Source organism: Echinococcus granulosus (assembly GCF_000524195.1).
Source record: "Echinococcus granulosus chromosome Unknown EG_S00002, whole genome shotgun sequence".
Taxonomy (NCBI): domain Eukaryota; kingdom Metazoa; phylum Platyhelminthes; class Cestoda; order Cyclophyllidea; family Taeniidae; genus Echinococcus; species Echinococcus granulosus.
Window position 1 is genome coordinate 833123 of NW_020170382.1, and position 20625 is coordinate 853747.

Here is a 20625-nt window from a genome sequence, read left to right on the forward strand (position 1 = left end):
AAAGTGGGATAGTTTCGTAAGGGAAGGGGTCTAAAATAATTTGGTGGGGATAAAGTTTTGCGTCTGTTGCTCCTTGCTACTTTGTTCTCACTTTAGTGCTTCCCAGCCATCTATTCGGGCTCTATCCGATTAGTAGAGAGGTGGAGAAGGTATAGCATTTTTTTACAGATATCTTAATACGGGTATCGTAGACAGCTTCCTAACGAACTCTTCCAGATGGTTCACTGCCATGGCTAGTGTCGCTTCAATTGCTAATCTCAATCCTGCTGGACATGGGACTGGAGCAGTTTCCAAAGGTAGACGTCATTTTCAACCCTCCTGTTGGGGGCCTTTACAGATTCTCCCATCCGCAGCATACACCCTTCTTGCGTCACGTTAGGGTTCAGAATTCATGGAAATCAAGGTAGTTGTCCTTTAAGATCGGATTCCCTTTCCGACGCCACTAATGTAACACGTCGAGACTACCCTGGAGACGAAAAGCGGCGTGATATCAGGTCAGAATACGGGTCACTGCCGTACAAAAGGGCTGGGGGCTACTGGCATGTTCGAACGCTGTGCCAAGTGGCAAAAGTACAAACGCGGAGCCTTAAGTCTCCGCAAAACTAGGCCGAAGAGTTAAACAATCAAATTATTACAATTGAATCTTCGTATTCAGTAAACAAATGTGTTTACATAACTTTTATCGCATCTCAATTTCGTGTGTATTTCGGAATTCATTCACCTTACCCCAACTGTGTTGTGATTTCATTGCCTTCGCAACAAATGGCTCCCACCTTTCCCCCTCTAGGTAATGTTGCCACCTGTTACATTTGCGACAACAAGCCGCACCTCATTGAGTTTACTTATTAGATCCCTTCGTCCTTCCCATACCCTCCCGCCCCGCACATATTTTGTTACAGGTTGAGTCAAGCGCACACTGGGAGTTTTAGTGGTAGTACAACAGGGTCTGGTCGTTGGACCATCTCTGGTGAGACGCGGTCCCCGTGTTTCCTCTTACTTTCCCATGGGGCTGACGGTGAATTTTAGGTCACATAAACTCCCCCACTCTCTCAGTGTTACTCCTATCGAAGAAAGGAAGGAATGTAGTGTAATAAATTTTTAGGGGGAAGATCTCCTCTTCTCCTGGAAGCTAAGTTTGAGATCGAAAGTTAGGTAGAAACTTCCTGAGCTTTTGCTAATTTGAGGGTCGCCTCTGGTCTTTCTCTACCGTGGAGTTAACTTACCGCCATCTCCGTCTCTGTCTATCTTTCATCTTGGTCTTTTGAAATTTATGGATAAATTTGTTGGCGATTGTGAATCCCGTCTTGTAATCTTATAGTAGTCGCGTAGATAGTTTGGAACATCAACATATTATGTGCTGTACTTGCGCAGAGGTGGCCGGTTGATAGCGCCTTTGATTGATGGTTCACAAAATTTTACTCTGACTGGTGATATTCTGAAAGTTAGCTTGTGGAAGGTAGTGTTAAAATTGGTATTCTTGGGTAGATCTTTGCAAAACTGAACGTAATTCACGAGTTCTTGCCCTTCTCGATGGTGAATCTTGTCTTGAAACCTCAAAACAGCAGTGCGGACAGATCGAAACGTCAAATTGAGTGACCTGCTGGCATGGTTGGCCAAATATTTAAGAAGTTCCGTTCTAGCCGGTGATATTTGCTTAGAAAGGGAATCTTTCACTTAGATATCTGAGATCAGAGTGGTGAGGATAATGTCAAAGTGGGATTTTCCTGATTCTTCTTTCTATGAAGCTATGTAGGAGTGTCTTGTTGCAATCATAAGTGAGTGCAGGATTCTTTTCATTTCAGTTTATAGCTTTCAACCTTAGGTAACTAAATAAGGCCAAACTTTGTGATGACGAGCTGAAAGCCATACCATAGGCATGAATCAGTAAGGAAAAGTGGCTAACTGTTTGGGTTTTTGTCGCGTAAATCAAGCCAGGAACTGTCTACAGTTTGTCATCTGTAAACAGGTTGAATTAAGTTCATTGCGCCGTTTTTCGGTGTCGCAATAATGAAGTTGCTATTGCGTGACAAGAGCATTACATCAATAGTTTGCTCCTCTGAAATGCTTCTTTTTCGAAACATCGTAATGGGATTCAACAGTTAAATGGGACTTTTCTCTATTCAAGAAGTAATCGCTATTAAGGCTAAGGGTTTTGGCATCACTACTTTTACTTTCTAATAATTGGGTATTTTGTCTCGTTTTCGAGATAGGTGCCGTTATTCGCGGTTCTCTTAATATTGTGGCCTCAAGCGCTGTTTCTACTTCTTCCGGGTCATTACTTATACTGGGACTACGGTGGATAACAGGATTGACAAGTGTCGGCATGAATTAGTAGTACTTTTCATGTGTTCACGAAATCAGATCAGTTAACCGTTTGATCACCCTCTTCCACCATTCTGCTAATATACTAAAGATTATCGTCTTTTGCTTATTCAAGCTTCAACTTCCACTTTCGCATTTAATCACAAATCGTTCCCCTTGAAAGTGTTTTCATAACCCGTTAATGTGGAATTCGGTCGTGAGAACAAACGACGCTGCTGGCCTATTTCCCATTCCACGAGCGGTAAATGTATACATAGGATCTAGTATATTTCCTCCCCTGTGATGTACTTCTTTCAGAAATGTTATCGTAGCGCCTTGACTGCGGCACCCCGAGTCTCTGTTGAAGAAAGGATACGTGGTGCCGACGTACGGAGGGGCTGGGGGCTCTACTGGGATGTCCCGGAGGCCATGGCGCTCTGCAGAAGTACAAGAGTCAAGGCTTGAGTGCTCGTGAAACCGAAACAAAGAGTTAAACAAGCGGTTAAGGTTATTCATGACGGCTGCTATTATTCGGGTCGAAATTCTCGGGTTTCATGTGGTTTTAGCGAGCCATTGTAGCGCCATCACATTTAAATTGACAGTGTCAATTTAAATGAGTTCCATGGTTCGATGTGACGAAATAATTTGCTTTTTAATTCACACGGAAGGACTATAACAGCCATCTTCCACTCGAATCACCCTTACTCTTTCTAGCTAACCGAACACGCAAAAAGTGCAGTGGAATAGTAGCTGCCATTTGTCAAGTCATTGCAAAAACCAGCCCTCATTGTCCAGCATCTGTGTTAAGCGGAGCTGATTTATCTCCTCCACCTTGCCTCTGCGTGGGTGTGCGCATAGCCTGTTTTGGGACCTCGTGCGTGGCCAACTGCCCTTTGAATGAGAGGACGCAGTGCTTTCTTCTGGGCCTCGCCCCACTTCTCTCCTGCCGACGCGTAATTTACGCATTCTACCACTGCCCAACTTATTTCTCGGGGTCATGACTCAACAGGGTTGTTTGGGGTCAACCGCCTCAGTTTTTGCCTCCATTTATCCCTTTACTTGGGAAATTACGATTTCTGGCTGTTTTTTCCTCTCGTTCGTACTTATGTGGTTATCTGGACGGCGGGCCAATGTAACGTCTGAGTTGCGTTTTAGGAAATAGCCGTCTGAAAGGTGGAGGGTGCTAAATATGTAATTCAGACAAGACTGAAAATCAGAGCTTGACGCCACCTGTGTGGAGAGTAAATCTCGGGAAGTTGAAAGGATTTGCGCGGTTAGATATGTAACTGAATTAGTGGTCGTTCTACTTCTACGAAACTTCAATATCACAGTCGCTGTCTTATTTCCTGAACTGGCGATTGGGCCTTGTTACGTGAAACTACGTTGTCAAGTTATCAGGTCACTCTTTGTCATTTAAATTATCTTGTGCAGGACGATTTTGTGAACTCTTCAACTAAATCGAGAGGTTCATGTTTCTTTCAAGAAGAATTTTCATTCTGGAATCAATGCCATAATACAGGTGGCAGTTTAAAATAATTACTTGATAAAAATGTGGAGAATTGGTCCATTTTTTGGAAAGGTTTATTCCTCAGTTTTAAATCTTGAAAGCCACCATTTCACTGGGGTATCCAAGCTGAAAACCTTGGGAGATGGTTATGCTTTGTAGTTATTTGACCATCTGCTTATGTCTGAAACCAGTGGTTTGTGAATTTTTAGAAGCGATGCATTTATGCCGCCACTTCTTGTTAAACCGTCGCCATTTTCTTTTCTGAACTAGCAGTCTTAATTTGTTCGCCTACGCATGTTGCTACTTAATTACTTGTGTGTTTGGGAAATCATATTTCTCTGACATTTTGCACTGTATTATCATCGTTTAAAGCGTATATTTTGACTACTCATAATCTTGTAATGAGTAATTAGTATGAAACCCTTTGACAAGTTAGAGATTCTTTTTTAAAGGTGATTTTCGTTTTACGGTCAAGGCTATAGCGCAGGCATCGTTTGGTCGGGATGCCACTAACAGATTGGCAGTACTTTGTTCGATGGCTTGGGTAATTTTTCTCGGAAGTTTAAATTTTAAAAATCTCTTAGCCCTAAGTTAAGGCTGTAGTAAGGGTGTGGTCGCCAGGTCTTATGCGAAAGCTTCAAAGCGATTTAATTGCCTCTGGCTGGCGTGAAACGTATCGTTGAGACAGCGAAACCACACTATTTCAGACAGTGATTAACTCATACGTTGCCTTTTTAGCAGAGCTTTGATAACACGGGTCTCTTTGAAATTAAAATTAGATTTTTTATGTCTACTGGCTTAGTTAATGCCATATTTTGGGTGAAATAATCCTTCCAGCAATGGTATTTCGCTTGATGGCAAGGTAGAAAACACGGTTTCGTTTCGATTATATCCTTTAAGCTGTTGTTGGTGGCTGTTCAAGATTGGAAACCTCGAGGTATCGTGGATATTCAGTGTAACTTGCTATACCCTAGCATTACGTGCGTGTGCTTGCGACAGTGGTCTTTCATGATCCACTACTGCCTTATCACTTGGCAACTGCTTTGATCTCTCGCCTCGGGGCGATATATCGCTCCATTCATGTCGTACTTAGTGCTCACTGCTTTTCGATCTGGGAAAGCGTTTCCCCGAAAAGCAACTGAATTGACACTGGCTTATTGTGGAAACTCTGCCAATTTCAAAACCTTATCCACAGGTTTCATGCATCGGTCTTCACGTCCGTGCGAGATTTTCGGTTTGAGAATCCATCTAAGTACCCCTTTCAAAATGTGCTGTCACCTTTCATTACTAAAGAATCTGTGTTTTCCTGCTCGGTTTGCTACAATCTCCATTTATTCTATTTTGTATCCCTCTACTATCCTTTCCCCTAGTGGGCATTTGACTGTGGTTTGTTGTCGCACATTTACATCACCTTCGCACATTTGTGCAGTTGCTCTACAACGGTGCACACACACATCCACCACGATCTTCCCTCTGTGCCTGCGTGTGTTCACATTTGCAAGTCGCTTGTTCATCTGCATTGTCAAACAATGCAAACTCTAATACTGTCCCTAAATAGAGGCGTTGTGTCGATATTCCATCAATAGCCGTTTATCCGCACTTATGGACCATTTCCACTTTGTGGATTTGCTCAAATTAAACCGCGAAGCAAAACTGTCTTTCGAGGCATCGCGATTAGAAACTCGCCATTCTGTGATTCGCTGTCTGTTTGTTTCACCAAGGCCTTTACTTGGGGAAGGGGGGTTATAACTCTTTTTGGATAAAAGGGCGAAGTCCAGACATTCCACAAATCGCCGTTTGTTTGTCCAACTCTACGTTTGAACCATGCACACTTTGGGACTGTCTCTAGACCAGAGAATGAAGTGAAGCCTCCTCCTTGAGTATTGATGTTAGGGACTAAATAGTCCAAGAATCGCCATTCGTTTGCTTGTTCCTCAACACGCTTTAACCCTACAAATGCACTGGCTGTCACAGGATAAAGAAATGATTAAGTTCTATGTATTGGAGACTGGATATTCTACTGGTCGACTTCGGTTTGTTTCACTGCGTACTAGTATTTCCTAACTGTTACCAAGTAGAGGAATAAGCCGGATTTTTTGCCTTATAACAAGTTTTTATTTCAGGGCTACTTCCGAATGAAGTAGTGGTGCCTTTGTTTGAATGTATTGCTATGCTCATGGAGTATGCAAAAACGATACCTGATTTGAATTTGAACACTGACTCAAAAGCGTCCTTTAGAGGGTCTATATTTGGAACTTTCCTTGCTGTTTTGTTCATTTACACACTAGGGGCAAATTTACTGGTTCTCTCCAAGTAAAATGAGCAAGCAATGCTGTTTCAGAGCGCGGTGGTACCCGCGTTTTACCGTTGGTCGATTCTACCACACATTTAAGCTATATAACTCCACTGGCCAGCTCCAGCTAGATAACAATATTAAACCTCTTCATTATTGGAGGGATCGGGAAAAAATTCTGCAAAAAGGGTTTGTTAAGCTGCTCCTTTAGAATTTGAATACTGTTCTTGACGGGACTACGAAGTAGTAACTTTTAGGTGCTTCGACATCGGAGACTGGATGCTTTGAGATGCACCGTTCGATTGTTCCAGTCCACTTTTTGATCATATGAAATTCTTGGTTGTTAATAGCGTTGAAGCAAAACAGTCCCTCTACGTCCCTTTATGATAATGGAGGCTGAACAATGTGCGAATTGTCAACTTGTTCTGCACCTTGTGAATGAAGCAAAGTTGGCTTTCAGCGTATCGATATCATGAGGCGCTTTTAATTCTACTATGCCTACCTTCTAGTAGAACCATGAATCAAAGTCGCCATCGTTGGATTGGTTACTCTTAGACTGTCCTATTTCAGGCGTCTGCACTCAAGAGCCGCCCTACTACATAATCACGGAATTCATGTGCAACGGCAACTTGCTTGACTACTTGCGAATCCAGCCCCGGGATGTTCTCTCCCCTCCGGTGCTTTTGCAAATGGCAATTCATGTGTGCTGCGCTATGACCTACCTGGAGGAGCACAATTTTATCCACCGGTATGTTGTGCGACTCATTCTCGTCTTGTCTTGGTTTTTTTCTCTTTGCGTCTTCCACCCCATGTTCCAGGCCGCCTTGTTTCCACTTACGACTGCTTTAAATTTACCTGTACCTTCTTCATTTTTAATTGAAAATGTCACCAAAGTTACAAATTACCTTGCTCGTCTACCAATTTCTTAAAAAAGAATCTGAAAATTTAAGCCATTGAAGGGGAGAGGATGGTACGGTATGGGAGAAAATGTGAATGGTCTATGTTGAGAAAAAAACGTTCAAGACGAGCACGTGACTCGAATTTCCTCCGGGAGATGGCTGACTCAACAACTTGTTTTCGGGCTTTTTCAACTTGAAACGAAAATTTGAGTGAAACAGTCATCAAACGGTAAACGCCTTTTTTATAGGGCCAAAGTATAGGGGGTTTTTTGAACCCCCAAAGCTTCACCACCACTTATCTGGCCTCCCAATCCATTTCCGACTTACCAAAGTACATCCTCTCCGTATTTTCCAAAAGGCAATATTCAAACAAAGCTCGCTATGCAGTCCGGTGAATTGGCGTTTACATAAGCCTTATAACTGACATCTTTTGTTGGTATGTGTTCTGTTGCAGTAACCTCTGGGCTATGTTCTCGTCTTTACAAACGTATTTTATTCATTTTTAAAAACTGTTTGCCTTTGAAAATAATTTGCCTCCGTGTCTCGTCTTTCACTCTGATCTCGATTTACTTGTCACTGCTCCTCTCTCTCTCCACTCGGCATTTGCCATGGCAACCGAATTAATTGCAAATCGGTCTTTCGTTGTTGTTAAGTTCTGTGGGCGTAGGTGCGCTGCCAAATGGCTCCATTATTAACGTAGTTAAAAGGCACTTTTTAATACTGGTGCTTATTTTGTGCACTTTGACCTAGTTAGGAGTTGTTTCTCTACTCAGCCAAATCCGTGCCATGGTTCCATTGGTTGGTATCGTTTTGTGTCGACCGATCTATCACTGATGGTTCGAATCACTCATTTACTTTCACAGGGGCTCACCAGTTTCAATGCTGTGTTGTTATCCTGCTTTTCCCTCCTTTTTTGCATCACTGGCTTATTATGTCCATATCATATGACTCACTACTCATGTGCTTAGCATGCGATCCATCAAAGCGCTGTGTAGTGTCGTAAAAATCCTTTGAAATGTCGTTGTTTTGTTACCTGCGCACTTGAACAATCTCGCCTAAGTACCGGTTGCGGCACCATCCTCGTTCACCGAGATTAGTCACTGTAATCCTTCAGATTGTTTATTTTACCTCTGCGTGTTGTCGCCTGTAAAGCTTGATTTCGGTGACGAGGCTGCAATCAGGGTATCCGCACCACATCTCGTTGATTCCCCTTTAAAAAACAAGCTAACTGTTCTTCATTAATCGTATTCCATTGTACTCAATTTTGTACTCGTTTGCTTCACGCAATTTGGGAGGCTTTTGTAAAAAAAGGGGTGTTGTGGGTTTTTTTCCTGTCCGGATGAGTTCCCACCAGTGTGTCGCAATCTTTCTTGTTTTCTTCTACCCCCTCCCCCCACTTTTGTTATAATTCCAACTCCGACAAAAGTTGTATGTGTAAGCTAATGCACATATTTAACGCTATCGTTTAGAATTACTATTGCTATTCAATGCTATTCTTAATTTCTTTTTTCCCAACCCTTCGTCGCCACCAATTTTATTTCTTATTCTCCGTTTCTTTAGCGTAATTTTTCTTCACGGTCATCCACCCACCCACTGGAGCTGTGTATTTTTTCGCCGCCTATCTGCCTCATTCCATGAGTCGTGCACATGTTGAGTCAGCACTGCCTGTACTTTTACTGTCAGACTCTCAGGGTCGGTTTTTTACTGGCTCAATCTGGATTACTTCCAGTGATTCATCGCTCACTGATTGGACGCCAGTGCGTTTGCGTTAATGGCATGGACTGTCCTGTGCTGTAAACACAACGCCTTTTTTACCACTGATCCGATCTATCGTAAATATCCTGCAAATCCGCTCTTGTTAGGTCTTTTTGGGCCTGCATTTTTTCTTTGTTGCATTACGCTCTTTTAGAATCAATGTAACTCCTCTAGTATACTGGAAATGGGTGTTGGAAAATTACAGAAGGGCTGGCTGACTAGCGGCAAAGGTAACCAACTCGTAGGGAACTAAAAGGGCAAGCATACCATCAAAACTGGGTGAAGTAAATTCTCATCTGTAACCACTGCCACCTGTACGTCAGGTCGTCTGCGAAGCCTTGGACCATCTGTCCTGACATCATTCTGTTAATAAGAAGTGACAAATGTTCCCTGTGCTCTCTGAAGACTTTGAAGAAATGGTGGAAATGCTTTCATTATAAGCAAGCAGAAGACCTGGAAGGCCAGTGTAATAGGGAGCGAATTGGGTAGGATTATGATCAATTGTAGAACACCCTTAGTTCTTTTTACAGCGCCTAATCAAAGTTTCATGCTTGCTAAATAGATGTCAAGTCGGTGAAAATTCAAGCTTACAAACTCTGTATTTTCACTTGTTAAGGAGTAGTATCCCATCCCTGGCATATGTGACACCTTATTCACCGCCCACCGCTTTTATGTCTTGTGTGAGGTGTCATCAATTTTCTTCTGGAAGCGGATGGTATTATGCACTTTCGCCACCTCCCGCTTTTTCTGATGTTGTGCCTCCATCTTTCAATGTTTATGCATTTCCTCGCCATGATTTGCTCCATTTACGTGGAATTGTGTTATTAATTATTAGCGCCTCCTTAAGGTAACAGCGGCCCCATTTTTAATCCCGCCCTCGCTTCAATTATGCCAATTTTTTTATCTGCGTTAGGCGTGTTTTTACACTATTTCCAAACGTTAAGCATAACTGGTTGTTTCATGGACTCCTGCATTCTCTTCGGAGATTACTTAATTTAGATTCCAGAGATTTTTTTAATGAGAATCGTCCTCTGTTGTAGAGGGATATTTCTTTGGCAGCCATCGTTGCATTATAAGCACCGTCTCGATTTCTCATCTGAGCCCGACACCACCAAGGCTTGGGGATGTGCTCTTCATTGGTTGATGATGGTTGACCGGTTGCACCGAATCGTATCGTCAGCAGCTTGGTTGAGTTCAAAACGACAAAGCGGAAGTGCGATATTCTTGATCTGAGGACAACTGCACTCCATATACCTTTTGACCGGTAGTTAAATTGGCCCAGTACTAGAAGAAGAAAGCATCTGGGCCGCGGTGGTGGGTTTTTCTCTGGAGATCGCCATAGTAGATGTGTTAATGTGTTAGTTATTCGACCACTTCTAACCGAAAAGCCAACTACCTTTCTAGTTGGTGTTTTAGTCGTTATTTTTGGCTTTTTGTAGGTAACAAACGAGGGTGCCGAGATTGCAGTGAATTAAGAGCATGAACTGCTGGCATATAATGCATTCGTCCTGCAATGCTACTTTCTGCATAAGTTTTGGTTTTCAAATGTTAGCCGCTATTCTTATGACCCGAACTGATGATGGGAGTGGTCATCTGTGAGGAGACAACTTTTCTAAAGAAAGTAGTTCGATGAATCGATGGTCTATCTGTGTGGGTTGATCTTATTTGACTACCGAATATTACACAACTTACAATGCTTTTCCCTCCATTGCTACTTTAGTGGTAACTGTCATACTGATTTTCAGTGTTTTAAACTATTGGGAATGATGAAGATACGCTGATAACAATGCTTGGTCACCAAGGCTTGGGAAACAGGTGCTCTTTCCCGTTTGATGCACAATGTCTTGCACACTGCATTCCTTTCAAGAACTGCAAACACTAACACCACTTTAGTTGCATAATTACACCAACTTTAGGCTGTGGCTACCCTCTGTGACAATGAAACATTTCTTTTTGGTTTTAATGTTAGCATTGCTGGCGTAGTGACAAGTTATATGCATTACAATCAACTTCTACCTTTTTTCATGCCGCTGAAATTTTTTATTTACAATGACTGCAGTTTGTAAGGGGAAATGAATCTATGGAATCAGGAGCAAAGAATCAATTGGTTCAATATGAGTGGATGGGGTCTGTATGGGTTCCGATATTCTTGCCTCCATTACTTTGCTGAGCACTTTTACAAGAAATTCTGTGGGCATTAGAAGGAGGAGGGGAAATTGGTTGTTTCGTGAATACCCTTTGCAGTTTACTGGTTCATATCTATTTTCTGTGCTTTATCTCCCAGGGGCCGTAAACACTGAACCCGAATGACAACTCCAGTCAAAATTGGTTGTGTTGATTTTATGACACTAATTACCTTCTACAATGGTGGATTGTTTATTTCTTTGTTCGATTACACTTTGGAAATGCTCAAAGGATAATAGCGGCGCTAACGTTATAATGCTATCACCTTTTAATGAAGGTATTAGTTTCTGCCCGTTGTTCCCTATTTATTCTACGAATTACAACAGAGTCCGGTTCTAGGTTAACGAAAAGGAAGTCCCAGACACTAATCACAAATAATAAAGTAAACCGATTCTGTCCAAGTAACGAAGGCTACGTCTGTCGGTTTACAAGATAAACAGCAACGGTTTATTTAGGAACATCGAAATATGTCAATTGAGAGAACTCCCCCGGTTAAATTTATGACAATAAAATTTGGCTACATTAATTGAGGTTCCCACTGCTGGGAAGTAGCTGGTGTTTTTGTTTCCACACTAGATGTAATATCTCCCACAACAACTCGGTTAATGCTAATCGGAGGGATTCTCCTCTTCTGTGTGGAAGGTCGAGGAGAACGAGTCTGTGCTAGTGGTCGTTAGTTTGTGACGCAATCATCCATCCATTCACGCATGGACTGTGGACAGGCCCACTTTTTCACCCTACTTCCATTCCCCACTTCTGCGAAATTAAACATTCTGCCACTGCTGCTGTTGAAGCGGCTGTTTGAAATTACCCCCACTTTCATTTCTTCCTCTCGATGTCAGCAGTTTTACTCACCTTCAGAGCTGTTCCATTTCTGCCAACTGTCGTTTTTTCTTCGTTGTTGACAGGCTAGGTCGGACGAGAGGAAATTCGTGAGGCCAAAACTCTCCATGCACTGTTGTTACCCGTCCTGTCCGTGTATTTGTGAAGGCAAATTTGCATACTTCTTGTTTTACGTCATTGTGATTTACGTCTGCGGTGGCTATTGTACCACTTCCCTTTTGCATTATAGCTGGTACTCGTTTTTAGGGAGCTTTATTTGTGTGTTTGGAGAGGTGGAGCCGCTTGTTCTATGTGAATCTGTTGGCGTTAGCTTCGTATTTCCCAATTGTACACTATCAAAATTGTTTCAAACATTCATCTTGTATCTGAAAGATGGTTTCTAAGCCACCTTTAAATCGGCCTTATAAAATCGTGCATCTCCGTTAATCTTCTTATCCATGCCATCCTAGATTTAACATTCTTTCCATTTTAGTTTATTTTTAATATTTAACGAAACCTCAAAGTCATTTGTCGTGCCGACTTTTATTTTCCGCAACTTATAGGGATTCGAAACTAATATATAAATACTTCCTTAAGTGCAAATTTTTAGTAAAGCCGGATCTGTTAATTAATATTTTTTTTCAGTTTAACTGATGAAAGGTGGAAATGTCAAAGCCTTTAGCAGATTTTAGAATCAGGCTCTAATTCAGCCTACTTTAACTATTATTAACTCCTCATTTGTGTTTCTTTGGTTAATTATGCATTTGCACTACCAATTCTTGCTGAAAGCCGTTCTTTTATGGCCATTTTTGATTCGTTAGCATCTAGACCAGCTTACTTATTGACCACTATGTAGAGGTATTCGTCAAAAGGGTGACATGGTCCCTGTAGATTTATCCAGGCTTTTGTGAAGTGGAGTTGAGATCTTCATTCTTTCGCGATGGAATCGCTAACGCTACCATCGAATGGGGATCAAACTATCATGGAATTTTAAAATTGACTTTACCACTACGATTCATAAGAGTTGGGGAGGTGCTGGTCTGGATCGCATGAGTAGAGCCTTATAACACCGTCGTGAAAATCGTTCCACAGAAGACTTTAAAGTCTGGTTGCTTTTTCCGTTGCATCCTCAACAAAACATATTTGCTTGTGGTTGCTCTTGTCGATGTTGGTAGTTAACCTCCACTACCGTTCCTCCTAAACTTCTCCATCCGCCAGACAATCTTCGTTGGTTCTCAACTTGTTTCTCCTCATTCGCCAGAGCCGATTTGAATACATTACCCTTATAAATTACGCCATACTAAATCGAGATGGATTGGGTCACCAGTAATCTTTATGATACCTAATGCTTTGCATCCATTCACTGTTATCGTTGCCAATAAGCGTTATAATTCTGCCTATAAGTGTACGGGAGATTGGTGAGTTGTTAACGAAAGCGACAGAATGGACGTCATGTTACCGAGACTGCGAACAAATTTTACGGGGTTTTAGGGCCATGCATGATTCAATGTACAGTTAAAACAAATGGTCTGCAGCACTATCACAAGCGTGAGGAAGAGTCGAGCAGGTAAATGAAATACCATCCTACCTCTGCCGCTGTTTTTTTGTTACAGGGACTTGGCGGCACGCAACTGCCTAGTTGGCGAGGCGATGACCGTAAAGGTCGCCGACTTTGGGCTAGCGCGCTACATGGAGCGTGACGTGACGTACCGGGCACGGGAAGGCGCCAAGTTTCCTATCAAATGGACAGCACCCGAGGGCCTTGTCTACAACTGCTTCTCCATCAAGTCTGACGTCTGGGCGTTCGGCGTGCTGCTGTGGGAGATCGCGACCTACGGGGCCGCGCCGTATCCCGGTGTGGAGTTGCAGGATGTCTATGTTCTCCTCGAAAGGGGCACTCGCATGGAAGCACCTCAAGGCTGTCCTGATGCTGTCTACCAACTCATGCTTGATTGTAAGTTCGCGCAGTCACATGGTTTGAACAGTTTTGGTGTCAGATTGGCGCTTTTCATGCGTCTTCGTTTTGGACTGAAATCGTTGTCAATAAGGTTGAACTTTGCTTTAACGGTTGGAAAAATTTGTTAACCATTTCTCTAGAAGCATTTTACTGAAAATGGGATTTTTTAGTCTGAAATTGTGGTTAGAATTACGAAGTTACCTATCCTTCACTATTTCGGTGAAGGAGTTTGAACCGATTGCTGATATCTACCACCAGCTATATGTAGGTTTTTCTCTTCTACCGTCTAGTGGGTACCTCTGCTTGTTGCTGTCTTTGACAAGCCAATTCCTTTTTTTTTGAGTGAATTTACGGGAACTTTGAACGGAGGGTATTTTTCTAATGTCAGGGTTCGAAGCAGTGCGAAATACAATCTTGCATTTTTGCTCCTTTGCTTGCATTTCTTCATGCACATTATTTGTGAATTTCGCTTTTCACGGCCGGCGCAAGGTGATGAGACAGTGATTCACACCGCTATGGGCAAAAACTATTTTACTGGCCACCTCGGTGACTACAATATGCCGTGTATACATTTGCGCAAGTTCACACTCCCACGTCCGTGTGCCATTTGTGGAATTTGGGCTATAAAAATTATAGATGGTCACCCCATTGCGGAATCTTACAAGATAGTGTCACGGCACGGTTGTAAACAGCCGTCCGGTCGTTCCTTTCCTACCTTTCAAATCACTACTTTCGTAAGTAAGTACCTTGGGCGGATACCATAACTTGCATCCACTAAATATTGTCAAAATTTAGTCAAAAATATCTGTAATTTTTTTCGTTTTTCTTCCTTCCCTTTAAACAGGTTGGAGTTGGAACTCGGAGGACAGACCGAGCTTCAAGGAGGTGTACACGCGTCTTGAAACCATCCGCACCTCCTCAGACATCAGCGAGGCTGTGGAACACGAGCTTCAACGCCATCGCATTAGGATGCCGCCTCCTCCACTGCCTCCTCCGCCTCCTACAACTGTCGCTGCCTTCGCCCCACGACGAAGCAGCAGCTGCGATCGTATAGACGAGAGCAATCGTGAGTCGTCACTCCTCACTTTTATCCATCATGAGGGGTTAAACCTGAACTAACCGGCAGCTACAATTGCATAGATAGAAGCAATCCTAGGTTCTCATCCATCTTCTCTCTTGATGACTGAATTTAAACCTAAAGACTTGTGGATTCTTCAACCTTTTCTTCAAATCTTGTCTGAATGAATTGATCTGAGATTGGGTGGTGTCTGAGTTCCGTCTTGGATGAAAGTCTATTCCTGGTACATGTGTCTTCTCAGCACTCTCCGAGCTTGCCTGTAACTAGCTTTAAGTAGTAGAAAGGACTTTTTAAATACATTTAGTGGTACTGTTCGAATGTATTTATCCTCCTCATCGACACGTATCCAGCAGTGTACTTCAGTTGGATTTTTTTAATCTAGCTATTGGATCATACTTAAGACTCTAGACTTTCTTCCATTTGGCAATCAAGTCTGTATTACATAACTAGCTCAACTTCAAAGTTGTTGTAGAGGCTTATGACCAGACTTTGATTTGCATAGGTATTGGAAGTAGTATTTGACCCTCTAAAGCCGACGGGCAAAGTCGAGAAAGTGAGTATTTGGACACTCGTGTCGCGCTAATTGAGCAGACGGGTTTCCGAAGATAGGTCGCTTAGGAGCCTGCCCTTCTTTATTGCTATAGCGTACGGCGAGTCATATCAATGTGTTTTGCTCCATTGCTGTGATGAATATTGTATTCTTTGTAACTGTCAAAAGTGTTTTACACTGCGTTTGGGCAAGGTGAATGAGATGCCGAAACGGGGTATTTACCAAAATTTTGTCTGGTAGGCGATAAATCTACTTCAATTGGAGGTTTCCAGCTGTAAGTTCGAGGTTAATATTGAAAGTGCTTGTTAGTAAATGGTTACGAAAACCGATCAATGGCGTCAGGGCTAAGAAAAGATCCATTACGTGTTGCTTGCACGGGATCTGAACTTGAAAATCTCCATCCTATTTACCAGACTACTTCATTGTAAGCTGTGAAAAAAATCTTTGACGATGTTATTATCCCCTATTCAGCCACCCTCCAGACTTCGCTGCCTCTTCGCATGAAGCAGTTGCCTCTAAGAGTGACTTTCACAACTTATAAAACAAAGTGTATTTGAACTCGCTCATTTTCTGTCGATCTTTTATCTTAGCAAACTTATGAATATCTTTTACGCAAAAGAAAACCGGATTCCAGAACATGCTATAATAGACGCCTGGCCAAGCTTCTTCCATATCTGGTCATTACTTTCACCGCTTAATTACAGTAATTTGCACCTATTTAAACCATGAGCTCAACTGTTACTTGGGGATTTTACCGCATCTCTTCTATCACGATGCCTTTTTGGTTTGTTTAACTTATCTTTAACGACTTTCTGTTGTGACCACTTTCATCTGGGAACCTTTTCCTTCAGATCACAAGTTCAGTGGTAAATAGTGCCGCATTATGCACTGGAGGTCAGGCCAGACCCATAACCACGAACGATGTGTTTCTCTGGATTATTCGGGGAAAATCCTTTAGAATGAATTGGAGCGATGGTTGGGTGTCCACATTATTTGCGCGTAGGTGTATTTATTTCTTTGCCTATTTTAGCCTTCGCTTTGTAGCAATCTTTTCATCTCAGCCTCATGTACTGACATAATTACAGGGGAAGCCACTCTTGGTGTAGTGAGGAAGTGACATTCCGGCAGAATTCACATCGTAACTGGGCGGGAACTCGAGATTGATTTACGGTTCTGTCTCTTTATTTATGTGGGCACTATTCTGCGATCTATCTTGTCCTAGTTGTGACTACGTCCTCAATTACTACAGATACTTTACTATTTCTTAAATTTATGAGAAGCTGTTGTGACTGTTTCTTTGACAAGCGTCTGCCTTCAATCGGAATTATTATTATGCATATTTTTCCTCTGCATAATTGGTTTAAAAACTATTTAGGCCGCTAGTTTCACTTCTTATTATTCCAACGCCCTTATGCCTTCTTAGTTTGGCGGGCGCAAATCTGTAGTCGGGTTAGGAAGGTTCGTTGAACAAACTCCTTAGTAGGAAAAAACAGAGTTAGCCAGAAAGTTCGTTGGATGATAGCGCTCTGCCGACGAGCTACATTAGCACTTGGTCGAATAAAGTTTAAGATTCCACCTTGCACTGCATATGGTTGTTATACGTTTGAATTCCTCACGCCCACCCTAATTTGGAGGCCACATTCACAAACTCCTCCTCGTTTCAGTATCCCCAACCGCCGAGATGGGCAGGCATGGTCATGCAGAGTCCTTCACAGTCCAGGATGCGGTCTCACGACTAGTTGATAGTGGTGGTGGCAGTGGTAGTGCCCTCCACCAACAACAGCAACAGTTCTCCGCCTATCCCTGTCGTCAGCAGGGCTGTATGGTCCCAGGCAACCGGTTCTCCGAGGTCTTCCCGTCTTCATTGCTTCCACCTCCTCCTCTGCACGCCAACGCGGACTTTGCAGTAGTGGGAGCAGAGATTGGTGGTGCAGGTTCTTTAGGCCGCAGAAAGGCTGCTCCCCCGGCACCGCCGTTGCGCACGACTACGTTACGACCTGATGAGCCCTGTGAAAAAGTCACTGTATCACTCCAGGTTTGTTCTGCCCCTCAATCTAAACCCTTTCATTTCTACCTTATTAGCATTTTAATTTACCTTTGTGGAAGTAAATAAGAGGTTAAATCTTATCTTTTTTGCTATCACAAGGCAAAACCAACGAAATGTCTTCCAAAATATTCTTAATCGGCATTGCTGATCGCTTTTTAACAACGATCCTTCTTCTGAGATGGTAATCTGTTCTAGCTTAAATTCCAACATTATAATTTGTTTCTATCAGTTCCTAACGTAGTTCCACTGTTCTACGCATTTCTCCAGATTTTAGCATCGTCTTCTTGAAGAATATTTTGGATTTATCGAATCATTATTTTGTTAAGATTTCTAGTTGTTCTTTTATCGGGCGAAGACCTTGGTACTTGTAATAGCCCTTGCAAATTGATTCAGGTCTATTGGGAATTGGCAATTCAAACATCATTCTTTTGCATTCCACTAAATTTTAATGGCATTTGCTTTGATTTTGCTGGTGCCTTCGTGTAATGTCAATTGCTGGCGACTTTGAATGTGGTTTTTTGTCACAGTTACGTAGTTCAGATAGTCTCCATTACCCATGTCAGTGCAGTTTTGGGTAATCAACAGCTTTCTTAGACAAAATCGGATGTTTTTTTGCTGTCTAATATTAACAAATCGAATTTAGGATGGTATTTAATTAAACACTGAATTATGTTTGGTTTTTATCATAATGATTGCCAAATATTTCAAAGGCTTATCAAAGATATCTTTTTATCGCATCTTCGGTGAGTGTCTCCTTAAAAGATTTCAAAAATCTTCATGTGGGCATTTGTAACTGGTAGTTTTTTAGGAGTCGCTTCTGTAGCGCCCAGAGACTTCTCTGAAGACGGAAGAAAGCGATTCCCTTGCAGAATACCTATTCCCGATGTACGGTTGGGCTGAGGGGCTACCGAAATGGTCTGTGGGCTATACCGCCCAGCGGATGCACAAAGGCGGAACCCCAAGTGCCCGTGAAACAAAAATGAAGAGTTAAACTAATTACCAAAGCGTTACACATCCCTCCTCTTCTCTTTTGAGCCCTTGATTTACCTCTCCCTTCGGCCATCACAACGTAGCCGGTGCTGTAAGAAAATCGCCCACTAACCAACCACGACAGTCATCAAAGTTGCCTTCAACTGACAAGACATTTGATCGCAGCGTCATTGATCTCTCTTGGCAGTTCCACTAAATCTGCAGTTTTGTCCTGTTTGGGAACTGTGTTGGGATGAAGAGGAGATGCGCAGGTCATCTCCTGTGTCCATCGCTAGTCGTAAAACACCGGTCTAAAAGTTGAGTCATATACTAAAAAACGAGGTCTAAATTCTGTGGAAATAAGGTTTCGCGTCTATGCTTCTTTTTCACTTTATTCTCACTTCAGTGTTGCCTAGACACATCTATCTACATTCTAGCCAGGTAGTAGGGAGGTAGAGGAGGTATCACGTACGGCAGGCAGCTCCGCAACGAAGTTTTCCAGTTGGTTCACGGCCACGTCTAGTGTCATCCCAGCTTTTAATAGCTTTCCTGCAGGACATAGGGCTGGAGTAGATGCTGAAGATAGACGCCATGTTTAACCTTTCTGTTTGGGATCGTGACAGATTCTCCCATCCGCAGCCTATGCCTTTCTTCTGCCGTGCTAGGGTTTAGCATTCAGCAATAGAAATTAGGGTATTTGGCTTTTAGGGTCTGATCACTTTTCCACTGCCACTAATACAGCGCTTTAAGACTTCCTTGAAGACGAAAGAAGCCACTAATGGGGCAGAACATGTATTGCTGCCGTACATAAGGGCTGGAGGTCTACTGGCATGGTCAGGAGCAGCGGCTTAAGTGTCCTCGAAACCGAATAAACGAGTTAAACAAATAACCAAAGCATTACACTTCATTATTGATGTAAGTCGGAGGTCACTTGCTTTCGGTGGTATTAAGAGCAAGTTTTGTAGAGAATTATAAAAAATACCTCCAGGGGTTATTCATCCTTTGGATGTTTGTATTCCTTTCAGTTAATTTTTGACTCTCCACATGTTAGCGATTGGAACCTCAATTTTCGTGCTCTCTTTTCACGAATATGGAAGGACTGTCGCTTTATTTCAGTGGCTGTTTTGTCATGGTTTCGTAGCTCTATTTTTCTCATAACTGTGTGTGTTGTCCTGGTTCATGTCACTGCGTACTTCCTTCTCTAATTAATAATTCATTCAAACACTTATGTTGTCACTAATAGCCAAAAGCCCACCAACTTGATGTTGAATTTTCTTAGTGATTTAATCCATTCTTCCGTGGCGTTTCACGTATGTATGAAAACTCGTAAGCGAAATGCAATTCGGGAATATTCAAGGCCGGTCAGTAAATGTCACTTTAGCGCTGAGTGATTCACCGGTTCCAAATTGTTATGCGATTTCGCAGTTATTCAAGGCATTTGTTTCCGCATACCACTTCGAAGTGTTAAGAGACCACTCATTTCCCCTTATTTAGTCTGATGTTTTCTTATTTTTTAACCCAAATTATGTGATAATTTGGAGTCAATTGCCTTTGTTAGTAACTGATGCTTAAATCAACCTGAATCCTCCTCTAAGTATCATTAATCGAGCTTTCTAATCCTTACTTACTCAAAGAAACGTGCCTCTCATCGTATTGGGGACTCGACATGTTCCCTTTCCCTACTTAAATTTTCACTTCTTTTTACTTTTGAATGATGTTTTAATTTGTTCTTAATAACTACAAGTTACATTGTCGACTTGTGCCTTGTAGTAGAGTGATTTGTGCACCGTTTGTTTTAAACGACGAAGGTGCTTAGTTTATTTAAAGACGAAGTGCTATTTTGTGATTTTGCTGATCTTGAAACGAAATTCCACCACCTAATGCTGATAGTTATTCGATGAAGTGCCTCCTTCGTTTTCTTCCTCCTCATAGGTTATGATATTTTACCGAGTTAACTCATTCCTCTATTTTGTTTAAACCGTTCGAATTATGCTCTTTGATTTTTGATGCAACATGATAGCAGGTCAAATTTTTAAAAATAAGTCTTAGTTTGAAATTGTGACATTATCTGTAACAACTACTGTGGGTGTAGTTGGAACGTGATGGCGACTGTCATCGAACTTTGGATGGGCATTATCAGACCTCGTTTCTTCCCCCTTTTCAGGTCTCGACCGATGATCGCCAGACCTTCTCACGGCCCGGAGAGGAGCGCTTGCCATCGCCACCCAACGCCGTGCTCTGTGGTGTCAATTGGCCCTCATCA

The 20625-nt window shown here is 42.3% G+C and overlaps 1 protein-coding gene across 1 annotated transcript; it reads left to right on the forward strand. All coding sequences in view use genetic code 11, as the record gives it.

Annotated features, from left to right (window-relative positions):
• Positions 1-13260: 13260 nt before the first annotated feature.
• On the forward strand, positions 13261-18961 carry EGR_00476 (Tyrosine-protein kinase ABL1; the record flags this gene model as incomplete). Its single annotated transcript, XM_024489725.1, has 5 exons — positions 13261-13328; positions 13375-13715; positions 14563-14784; positions 17011-17381; positions 18800-18961. The coding sequence occupies 5 exons, from the start codon at positions 13261-13263 to the stop codon at positions 18959-18961; spliced, it is 1164 nt and encodes a 387-aa protein (XP_024355722.1).
• Positions 18962-20625: the final 1664 nt, after the last annotated feature.